This window comes from Procambarus clarkii, chromosome 59, assembly GCF_040958095.1.
Source record: "Procambarus clarkii isolate CNS0578487 chromosome 59, FALCON_Pclarkii_2.0, whole genome shotgun sequence".
Lineage (NCBI taxonomy): Eukaryota > Metazoa > Arthropoda > Malacostraca > Decapoda > Cambaridae > Procambarus > Procambarus clarkii.
Genome location: NC_091208.1, coordinates 34,345,048 through 34,357,615, shown reverse-complemented (window position 1 = coordinate 34,357,615; position 12,568 = coordinate 34,345,048). Strand labels below are relative to the sequence as shown.

General features: G+C 48.7%; 1 protein-coding gene across 1 annotated transcript in view; it reads right to left on the bottom strand.

The window, feature by feature from the left end:
• Positions 1-12,568, bottom strand: part of LOC123768081 (exosome complex exonuclease RRP44-like protein Dis3) — a 119,109-nt gene that overhangs the window by 97,147 nt on the left and 9,394 nt on the right. The window contains 2 exon segments of the mRNA XM_069307083.1: positions 3,007-3,155; positions 10,416-10,597. Coding sequence (XP_069163184.1) covers positions 3,007-3,155; positions 10,416-10,597 — 331 coding nt within the window.

Below are 12,568 nucleotides of genomic sequence, written 5' to 3'. Positions count from 1 at the left end.
CAAGAAAGTTAGCTTCGTGACGTCTTCATACTCCTTGAGAAAGTTTACCAGACTATTGAAAGAAAATTATATTAGTGAAATATTTCTACATAAAATCAATTTATTTCTAGCATTACAAGATTTAATAAAATAATATAAGCAGTTAAAACTTAAGTAATTAATACACAGGAAGTGAGGGAAGTGATTTATTAATTTGACCAACTTTAAAATCACATCCAATGAGATGACATATCTCTAGTGCAATTTCATCAGTTTTAAACAACACTGTCCTTACATCACTTGAGTACATCACACAGGATTGTATCACTTCACTAGTGTCTTATTCTCAAGGCAACTAAATGATCATTACAAAAAACTGATTCTGGTAAATTTAGATCATGACCAATGTAGGTTGACACCCCCTGCATCACAACCACAATAGACAATAACCTATACATTTAATTTAAAACAATAAATTTTATGATAAAAGATGATAGAACAAACAAAAATTTGCATATGACGAAAAGTGAGGGGGATGAGAGGGGTAGGGGACAAGTAAGGCAATGGGGACAAGTTAAGGCGTAGCACCTCGTTTAGCCTTTTGGACATGTTTACAGAAAGGACTTCTACTAAAGCCGTTTAGCCTTTCGGACATGTTTAGTGAAAGGACTTTCAGTAAAGTCCTTTAGTGACAGGACATGTTTAGCCCCCGATACACCGCATGAAAGTGGAAGATCCGGACAACTTCTTTATGCGTGATATCCAAACCCCTGTATATGTAACTGATATCAACACGAGCGTGGCAGATTTTGAAAGAGAAATTGACAAATGCCCATGCACTCAGCTCCGGGTTCCAGACTCATGGAATTCAATATTTATAAAGAAATGCAAAGTGCCAGTAGCACAGGCACTCAGTATAGTGTGGAGGAAGAGCTTGGACATGAGGGAGATACATGCGCTTAAAGCAGCAGACATAGCCCCTCTACACAAGGAAGGTAGCAAAGCATTGGCAAAGAATTATAGACCATTGCACTAACATCCCATATAATAAAGTATTTGAGACAGTGATCAGGAGTCAGGTCACTAGTTTCATGGAGACCAATCCAGGCCAACATGGATTTAGAGCAGGAAGATCATGCCTCTCACAGCTACTTGACCATTACGACAAAACCACAGAGGCATTAGAAGAAAAACAGAATGCAGATGTGGTATACACAGACTTCGCAAAGGCATTCGATAAATGTGACCATGGAGTGATAGCACACAAAATGAGGTCAATGGGAATAACTGGTAAAGTAGAATGCTAGATACTAAGTTTTCTGTCAAACAGAACACAGAATAACAGTCACCATATAAAATCGAGTCCAAGCGCAGTTAAAAGCTCAGTACCTCAAGGTACAGTCCTTGCACCACTGCTTTTCCTTATTCTCATATCAGATATAGACTCGAATACAAGGCCCAGCTTCGTATCATCCTTTGCAGATGACACTAAAATCAGCATGAAAATTTCCTCTGCTGAGATAATGAAAAGCTACAAGCAGATATTAATAAAGTTTTCGATTGGGCAGCAGAAAATACATGATGTTTAACAGCAATAAATTCCAGGTACTCAGATACAGAAAAATGAAAACATTAAACATAATAAAGGGTACAAAATGCAATCAAATTTGCCATAGTAGGAAAGCAACATGTCAGGATTTGGGAAAGATGTCTGGCTGGCCTAAATTTTAGGGAGCATAACCAAGCAAATATTGTGGGCAGCCAGGAAAAATGATAGGATGGATTATGAGAACTTTCAATCCAGGGATCCCATCACAATGGTTGTACTCTTCAATCACTTGTCCTGCCCATCTTGAGTACTACTCAGTACTCACTTGCCCATTCAGAGCAGGAGGATTGCTGAAATAGAGAGAATACAGAGAACATATACAGGATACATAAACGAGATAAAGCATCTAAATTATTGGGATCGTCTCAAAGCTCTCCGAATGTACTCACTAGAAGGCGACGGGAGAGGTATCAAATAATATACAGCACACGTGGAAAATACTGGAGGGCCAGGTCCCCAATCTGCACAGTAAATACAACATACTAGAGTGAACAATATGGAAGAAAATGCAGAATAGAACCAATGAAGAATAGGGGTGCCGTAGACACAATTTGAGAGAACTGTATAAACATCAGAGGTCCACAGTTGTTCAACACCCTCCCAGCGAGCGTAAGAAATATTGCCGGAACAACAGTGGACTTCAAGTCTTCAGAGGAAACTAGATAGTTTCCTCCAAGGAGTGCCGGACCAACCGGGCTGTTGTGGATATGTGGGCCTGCAAGCACTGCAAGCAACAGCCTAGACCCAAACTCTCACAAGTTAAGTCTGGTCTCGGCCCAGGCTTGGGGAGTAGAAGAACTCCCAGAACCCCATCAACCAGGTAGGCAATGGGGACAAGTGAGACAATAGTGAGAAGAGAGGGGAGAGAGGGGAGAGAGAAGGGGGGATGAGATAGAAAGGGTGATGACAAGAGAAATGGGGGATATGAGAGAAAGGGGATAAGAGTGGAAGGGTGAGTGGGAGAGGGGGGAGGGGAGGGGGAGAGAGGGGAGGGGGAGAGAGGGATGAGAGGAGAGGGAGAGAGGGGTGAGAGGGGAGGTGGAGAGAGGAGTGAGAGGGGAGGTGGAGAGAGGAGTGAAGGGAGGTGGGAGAGAGGAGTGAGAGGGGAGATGGAGAGAGGAGTGAGAGAGGAGGTGGAGAGAGGAGTGAGAGGGGAGGTGGAGAGAGGAGTGAGAGGGGAGGGGAGAGAGGAGTGAGAGGGGAGGGGAGAGAGGAAGAGAGGGGGAGGGGAAGAGAGGGGGAGGGGGAAGAGAGGGGAGGGGAAAGAGAGGGGAGGGGAAGAAGGGGAGGGGAAAGAGAGGGGAGGGAAAGAGAGGGGAGGGGGAAGAGGGGAGGGGAAGAGGGGGGGAGAGGGGGGGAGAGGGGGGGAGAGAGGGGTGAATGGAGAATGAAACAAATGAAGAAACATTTCAGACTACCTTAAGTGCCGCACGGATTTTTTCCAGGGAGCGATGAGGTGGATAGAAGTAGCGTTGATGACTGGCATCTTCATCTCTTTCCTCTTCTACTTTTGCCACAATATCCAGTAATCCTGGCCTGTCTGTCAGACTTGACACGTATTCATACACTGCAATGTTATAGTGCCACTGAGAAATCTAACATGTACTGTATTCTACAGCACATCATTACAAAATGGTGTTGGATATTATAAATTACAATTTATGTTTACCATTTGTTTCTAACTAAATCTAATCTAATAACGTTAAAAGTTGATAAACAATTTAAACATTTTTATCAGAAGACAAAGACTACTGGAGAGGTGGCCTGGACTCATGTGTACTCAGTGTGGAACTGGAGCTGTCTTCTAAACTGTGTTCCTGGCTGAGGCCCCCAACAGGGGCAAAATTGCCCAGTCATGGTGGGTGAATCCCGGTGGCCCTCTGAAGCTATCTTGCCGAGATGGCTCCCAACTACTGTACTATATCACATCAACCGTGGCGTTTAGATCGCCCTACCAGGGACCTGAGCCAGAACTTGGCACCCCCTCTCACAGTCACAGGCAGCAGGTGACACTACTCCACCTGACCTGGGAAGGCACCCAAAAAGTCTGTGAACCAATACGGCCCACTGTTGGGTCAAAAGAGACCAAAGCCTCATGACCTGCTGAATGAATGGGGAGGAACTGGAACCCCAACAATGTAAACAAATGATTGAAACTCGAAACAACAATGTGTTCACTTGCCCCACTTCTTCCACTCATTTGGGAGGGAAAGGGGAAGGTCATACTGTTCATTGGCTTGAGCACTCAGCTCCAGAGCAGATGTACACACAAAACATACCATCCAACGACCTGGAAGGGATGGGGAAAATCATTGAGCAATCGGGGCTCACCCAGAAATTGGCATTTCATTACATTCAACACAATTGCCAAAGCTCAACCCCACAAACAGAACTAGATGAGCACAGGGTTTCTGGGAAAAGCCCCTTATTGTTCCCTGAAACTAACTACCCACAGAAAAGGAAAGACAGAAGCTCACCAGGAAGGAGGAGAAACTGCAAGCAGTCAAGTCGAGACTGATACAGCAGGTTGAGAAAGATGATCCAATGCAACACAATAACGAGGCCCAGGAACACTAACCAAGCATCAGGCTGCCAGTATCCTGTTAGAACACCAAATCCCTGCGCTCAAATATTGACCAAAAAACCAGCATTGAATGTAATGAAACGCCATTTTTTGGCTGAGTCCCGGAGGTTCCCCCAAGCTATCCCAGGCTGATGTGCTAATGTCAGACTTTGGTATCAGTCATGTGTATGGAGTTCTTAAGCCTACCGGTGACCACGCCCAGAACCTGGCCCCCTCAGAGAGGCAAGGGAGCAATGGCCTATAGAAACCCCCATGTGGTTGGAAGCATTCTATGTCTTGATACCTGGTTGATACCTGGTTGATGGGGTTCTGGGAGTTCTTCTACTCCCCAAGCCCGGCCCGAGGCCAGGCTCGACTTGTGAGAGTTTGGTCCACCAGGCTGTTGCTTGGAGCGGCCCGCAGGCCCACATACCCACCACAGCCCGGTTGGTCCGGCACTCCTTGGAGGAATAAATCTAGTTTCCTCTTGAAAATGTCCACGGTTGTTCCGGCAATATTTCTTATGCTTGCTGGGAGGACGTTGAACAACCGCGGACCTCTGATGTTTATACAGTGTTCTCTGATTGGGCCTATGGCACCTCTGCTCTTCACTGGTTCTATTCTACATTTTCTTCCATGTCGTTCACTCCAGTACGTTGTTATTTTACTGTGTAGATTTGGTACTTGGCCCTCCAGTATCTTCCAGGTGTATATTATTTGATATCTCTCTCGTCTTCTTTCTAGTGAGTACATTTGGAGGGCTTTGAGACGATCCCAATAATTTGTCTGCCATCGACCAGGTCAGGCACCCAGAAAGGTAAGCGCCCCAAAACAAACCCCTATTCTGGTTAAAAATGCTACCAAAAGCTGAACTAGTGGATAGAACTCCCCAACAGAAAACGAGCAAACTAGTATAACGTCCCACGCCGCTGACTGTGCAGCTCCCCCCCTCCCCGGGAGGGGGAAGGGGGTAGCCCCAGCCCCCTGAGCCGGCTATCCCCGCCCCAGTTCCTTGATTGATGGGATCGTGCATGGTTGTGTGGCTCCAGCTCCAGTCTTGTCTCGGTGCTGTGACTTGTTTTCAGTTCTGCTCTTACGGTGGTCGTGTGAGCTGGGAGTAGTATTCTCAGATACTCGGGCTGCATGTGCTTAGGGTCACCTTCCCTGAGTGCCCTGCAAGTACCACCCTTGGGGCTTGGGGTTGCCTTCCACAAATCTCCTTGGGTCTTCCTCTGTTGGTCTTTCGCTGCTTGGCGTTTGGCCGCCCCGAGTGTTTGGGGGTTTTCCTCCCTTGTTTACCTTGGGGTAAGTGGTAGTTATAGCACTGGTGGGGCGCAGGGTACTGCGTAGCTAGTTTTCACCTATAACAGCGGCCGACTCTGTTCCCTCTGAGTACGTTGTCCACTTGCGTGGTTTTTCTTTAATTTTTGTTTTTGCCTGGTGGGTGGGTCTGCCTTGTGTTTCCCTCCCCCTTATATTAGGGTCGTTTGTGTGGTGGCACCACCTGTTTCGCCCTCATGAGTGGAAACATCCTGTGGGTTCAGATTTTAGCAGTTTGCTTGGTAGTTGGGGCGCTGGTTAGCAGTGCCCTGCCTGGGATAATCCTTAGCAGACCCAGTCTAGGGACCCTGAAAAACCCCGCGGGGGATCTCAGGTCCGATGGAGGAGACCCTTGCGTCCCCTCTCACTTTGTACAAGTTTGAGGGTTGCTTTGTCCCTTTGTCTCAGGGTGACTCATTGTTTGTGCCTCCGTCATGCTGTCTGTTGGGTCGGTGACACATTCGACCCCGAGTTCTGCGAGCCGTGTTGCTTGTTCGTGACTCAATTTACCCAGTCTGCTGACGATTTACTTCGGGTGCAGGCAGCTCGCATGTTGCAGGGTAGGTTTAGGTTGTTGCAACGCGCTCGGGTTGTCGCTTCCCCGGACGCCCCGAGGCTGCCCCGCTTTGTATATAGGGACTTGGGGGTGTTGGTCGCGTAAGGCGCATGAACACGCGAGGTGCCAGGTTCAACCCAAACGGGAGACAACGAAAGCGATAACATTGACGCCCCACAACAAAACCGAGCCAATCCTGGAACCTCGGGTGAATCAGGACATGCCAATAAGTGTCCCAGAGGTCCAGGGACACCATCCAAGCACCCGGCTCCAACAGAAGCCGGACCTGGGACAGAGCAGTCATCCAAAAGGAGGGGCAAAGAACCCTGGGGGTTCAGACAGGACAAGTCCAAAATGAAGCTCAAGTCCGCGCAGTCCCATTTCGGGACCGGCAACAGATGGGAAAACCCATCTGAGGGACGTCGTCATTTTGACCACGCCCAAGCGAACCCACTCCAAGACGACCCGACAGAGCGCAGGAGAAGAAACCTGCCCTGCCAGCCCTGCCCCTGGGGGCATTGGGTAGCCCCCCGACTGGGGGCTACCCAACACCACCGCAGACTGACAGACACGACTCGAAATGCCCACGAATCGTGGGACCAGATGTGAGCGAACAGCGCAAGCCTTCCCCCCATTGCCCCGTCAATGGGGCAAACCATGAAAAGGCCGGCGCCCCTTACAAGACCCAGAACCCAGCGCAGAGCGATCACCGCGCAGACCAGATGAGGGCGGGTCCGAAGAAGGTGCCGAACCCGACCCTGACACCAGTGGCCTACCACGACGAGAGGAACCCCGAGCCCTGGCACGACCTCTCCGGGAAGACCCCCCCCATGGGACCCCCGGAGAACCAGCAAGTCCGACATCGGACAACAAGCAGACGAAGCAGCCTGGATGAACTGCACTACGGCAGATGCCTCAAACAGAAAAGTACAAAAAATGCGACAACCTAAGAGCCACAGCCCAAGCAGATTCCACGGAGGAGCCCAGCACCGCCTGCCAATATGCGAGCCGGGAAGCATAGAACAGGGAAATCGCATCCCGCAAAATCGGGGCGAAAAGTTTCAATAAGGCAGCCGACAAACGAGCCACCGAGGACAAGGCGCCGGACCCCAGGACGGACCCAAGCACCCTTACATCCTCCACAAGCCAATCCAAGGACAGCTCCAGGAGGGAAAAGAACCGCAAGGCCGAAGCCAAAAGGCCCCGGGCGCGCAAGTCCTCCGCAACAAGCGCCGCTGAAAGGGAGGGAACCTGCACATGGAGCTGAACAATGCCAACATCACATGGAAGGGCAGGGGCAAACAAGCACTCGTTCAGGTACTCAAGATCGCCCCCCAGGAAAACCTGAAACACTGTGGAAGTTTGTTCACTGTGTTAGCTTCCCGCCACTCCAGCATGTGGGAATGACAGAAGAAATGCCAGGCGTCCAAAACAAACAAGGGGCAGTCAGCTAACCAGGAAGACTCCGGAACCTCGTTACGGAGCCAGAAAAGGAACGAAGTCCCAAACCTGAATTTCGAGGGATCCATCTCCGAGGCATAATCCAGGTCACGCAGGAGGTATGCTGCAAGGGCTGCCTGTACCACACCAGGTTGGATGCAATAACCTGCTTGATACCTACTTGATGGGGTTCTGGGAGTTGTTCTACTACCCAAGCCCGGCCCGAGGCCAGGCTCGACTTGTGAGAGTTTGGTCCACCAGGCTGTTGCTTGGAGCGGCCCGCAGGCCCACATACCCACCACAGCCCGGGTGATCCGGAACTTCTCTCGGAATAGTCGCTGGGAGGACGTTGAACAACCGCGGACCTCTGATGTTTATACAGTGTTCTCTGATATTGCCTATGGCACCTCGAAAGGCCGTCAATAAGTCGAAAACCTCCGGAAAGACGGAACCAACGCACCCGGGGAAACACGGAACCGAACCCGGGAAAGGGCCCAACACCAAATCCAACTAATATGCAGAGGGGGGAAAAGAAACCACCACTTTTTGCAACAGTAAGCCCCGCTCAGAGGGAATAAAAACCGAGGCAGGGTCCAGTGGTGAACAGAACACTTCTGCGGCACAACCGCAGAAGACAAGACCTGATAGAAGACAACACTCTAAAGCCTCCGCCACTTCCCCCCTTCCCGGAAGAGGCCTCCCCCGAAGCTGCCCGAGTCTCATGATCAAGGAACCCCTGCCTCGACTCCGAAACCCTCAGACGTTTCGAGGCCGAAGCAGGCGGGGGGAGGGGGGGGGGGGAGGGGACCAGAACGAACAACTGGAGGAGGACGAGGAGGTGAGGACTGAACCAGGATCGAAGCGACCCCCACCCCCAAGTCCGGGTCTCGTAAAGCAAAGCGGGGCAGCCCCGGGGCATCCGGGTGAGCAACCAAGACAAAATCTAGCTTGTAACGCTTGCACCGCCTGTACCCGAATAGAATCATCAGAGGATTGGGTAAATTGAGTCACAAGCAAGCAGCACCACTCACAGGACTCAGGGTCGAAAGCATCACCGACCCAACAGGCAGCATGGCGGAGGCAAAAACAATGAGGTCACCCCGAGACAAGGGGACCGAGCAACCCTCAAACTCGCACAAAGTGAGTGGGGGCTCCAGGGTCACATCCATAGGACCAATGCGCCCCCATGGGATTCCCAGGGTCCTGAGCGTTTACTATAATAGGACTCGCGCTCAGATAGTCCCAGGCAGGGTGCAGCTAACCGGCACCCAAAACTACCAAGCGCGCTACTAAAGTTGAACCCTAGGGAACGTACACTCACGGGGACCTAGCAGGGGGCACTACCGAGGAGAACCGTGGAAGGGCAAACACTAGTGGAATAATAGGACAGAACCCCCCGCAAGGCAAAAAAGAAAACAAAACCCCACAAGAGGACAACGAACCCCAAGGAACAGAGCCGGTCGCTATGTCGGGAAAAACGAAGCTGCGCAGCACCCTGCTCCCCTACCAGTGCAAACTGCCTCTTACCCGCAGGTAACAAGGGTGAACAGAACACCCAAGACCCCAACGGGTGGCCGAAAACCGAACGATAGAACGGACCAGCAGAGGCAGGTCCCGAGGAGCCTGTGGAAGGTGGCCCCAAGCCCCAAGGGCAGTACTTACAGGGCACCTAGGGAAGGTAGCCCTAGGCGCATGCAGCCCAAGTACCGAAGATAACTCCCGGCTCTCGCACCCCTGGAAACAAACACCACACACAAAGCACAATGCTGTAAAGACACTAGAGCCAGAGCACACGACCTCTGCCTATAGCATCAGCCTCAAGAACTGAGGTGTGGGTAGCCGGCACAAGGGGTCTGGGGAATGAGTCATTCGGGATTGAGTGCGAGTCAAATTCCTTAAAGAAATTTCTAAGTTTCCCATAATATCCTCTCCTGAAATCATATTTTTCAACTGCTTCAACCTCCTTATTTTCTTCCCGATTATAATGCATTGCATACTTTATTCCCAAAAAGACATGGTCACTTTTACCCAAGGAAGGAAGGTACTGAATGTCAAATATCTCTTCCTCTTTCCTGGTAAATATCAAATCCAGCATGGAGAGAACATTTCCTTCCATCATCCCTCGTAGCTTGTTTAACATGTAGATACATGAATGTTTCCAGGATGAGGTTTACGAATCTACAGGTCCAAAAATCGTCTGTTCTAGCTTCATATGCCTCCCAGTCTATGGATTGTCAGTGTCATCTCTCTCTTGAGGTTATCTGAGATGATTTCGGGGCTTTAGTGTCCCCGCGGCCCAGTCCTCGACCAGGCCTCCACCCCCAGGAAGCAGCCCGTGACAGCTGACTAACTCCCAGGTACCTATTTACTGCTAGGTAACAAGGGCATTCAGGGTGAAAGAAACTTTGCCCATTTGTTTCTGCCTGGTGCGGGAATCGAACCCGCGCCACAGAATTACGAGTCCTGCGCGCTATCCACCAGGCTACCAGGCCCCCCTTCAGCAAAGTTGAGCACCAGGCAATGACAAGTACCAGATGCAGTCTTGCAGAGCACCTCCACCCAGTAAAACAATAAATATTCACTTATTTTTGTGTTTTTCTTACATTTTGCATACACGTTAATAATTCTATCTTTTCTTTTTTGGCATAGGCAAGTATGACCACTTCTCCATAGCCGCTGTCTAAGGGTTAAGGAGTTACTAGACACAGTTACATATGTATATGTACATATGTACATATGCATGTGCAATGCATATGTACAAATCCAAAAACATAATTGCATTTAAAATGATATTTCAACTTGGATAATTGAGCCTTGTCTATGTCAGTTATAGCTAGCTATTAGACGAGTGATAAATGGAACATGCAGTCTAACATCAATAACTATACAGAATATATATGTATTTATATGAGCACAACCATTTTACATTAACCTTTAAACATTCATACTTGTGTAAGCTTCAAGTTCCATCTCTCGAGCTTTGTCACGATTGCCGAAGTCATTCGTGATGAGGACAATTTTTTGATTGTGAGTTCGGAAGTGCTGCTTATACCACCAGCAGGCAATGCGTATAGCTCGGTCATTTCTATCATTTGCAGATTCATTTTCTTCTCTCTCTACGTAACACTCACTAAATGGAATAACAAAATAAGAAGAAATTTTAATTACCAGTAAACAAAACAAAATAACACAGTTTTCAAGTAATATTAACATATTTAAAAAATCCCAGTTAGTATTTGCATAAACTTATTTGTAATCAATAATGTAATATGATTAAAGATACATTAAAAACATAGCTGGTAAATTTGTCTAGAAATATTGTACCTATGGAAATTACTGTGCACAAAGGTAGTATTATAACCAAGATGTCAAAACCATTAGTTTTATACTATGAATTACATAAAACTTACAAACTCTGCACAGTACCTAGAAAAAATTAAACAAATAGCCAGCATTATGGGCCATAGAAGAACAGGATAGGCAAAAGATTATTTAAGGAGGGCTGCCAGTAGTGGAGTCTATTGTGGTCAACTCCTCGAATGAAGCAAGATATCAAAGATGGTGAAAGACAAAATATCTAACCCTTAAACAATTTAAAGGTACATTATGTTAAGTAAAATGAAGGTCAGTAAAAAACCAGCCTTGAATGTAATGAAACGCTATTTTCTGGGTGAGTCCTGGAGGCTCCCCGGAGCTATCCAGGCTGATAAGATACCCTAACTTTTGGCATAGTCGATGTGGGTGGAGTTCAAGGCCTATCGGGGACCACGAGCCAGAACCTGGCACCTTCAGAGAGGCACAAGGAACAATAGTCTATAGAAATGCACATGTGATTTTGGAGCATTCTATATCTGCCATCGACTAAGACAGGCACCCAAAGGTAAGTGCCCAAAAACAAACCCCTATTCTGGTGAAAAAACAACGAAAATAGACAAACGAGTGGACAGAACTCCACAAATGAAATCAAGCAAACAAGCATGCATCACACGAGCCGTGCTGCACTTCTGCACAGCTCCCCTCCTCACCAAGAAGGTGAAGAGGGAGCCCTAGACCCCCGTGCCGGCGATCCACACCCCAGTTCTGAGGCTGGATATCAAAATACAGTACGCAAAATGCCAAGTGAGAGGGAGGGAGGGTTGCCTCAAGAACTCACCCAGAAATGTAACCAGCAATTTCATTACATTCAATGTTGGTTTTCTGGGGGGAGCCCCTACAGCTCCTTGAGCTACTGTACTTTACCAAAGACGAAAAAAGAAAGGGGACTTATCCGGGGGACGGTCGACGCTCACATCTTAACTCGAAGTCAAGACAGGCTGCATGCACGCCGCCGACCCAAAGCGACACAGGCCTGAGAGACCCGCACCCAAGAACAGGGAAGAAGGAAAACCGATCAACCCAAAGTACGTCCCTGGACATAGAAGCCGTAGCGCGCAAAGATCAACGGAGAGCCGCAACACGACACCACACGCGATGTACCCCCGGCCTGACCACCAAGCAACAACTCGAGGACCTTTCGGAAAGCAATCAGCAGACTCAATCTTCGCCATAAAAGATAGACGGCTGCAACAAACAAGAAAAAGCATTGAAAAAAACACAACCGAACCGAAGGGGCCCAACAAACCAAGGAAAGACAGACAACGAGAGCACTCCGTCCCAAAGACCAGGACGGCTCAGACAGCGCATTAGCAGCCCGGAGGCAAACAACGCCCGAGACAGCCCAGGCATTGTCGTGCAGAAGAATCATCAAAACCAAAAGTAAACCGTAGCGGCTCCACCAGCACCACACGAGACAAGGCGACAGTGTGTGTCAAACCGACAGTCCGAAACCTCCACGAGAGAAGGACAAGACACATCAAGAAAAAACGCAGGATGCCTACGAAGAGACAAAAAGAAAAGGAGGACCACCAGCAAAATGAAGCAGTGGGACACCACATGCTTTATTTTGGCAGGTGTGTCCCTCTGCCAAAATGAAGCACGCAGGTGGGACACAATCAAAGAAGCCACCTGATCACCAAAAAGATGTGAGAGACTACTCAAAAATACCAGACTGGAAGACTCGAGGAAGACCGAACCAGCCCCTTAACGGACCGGACTAATGATT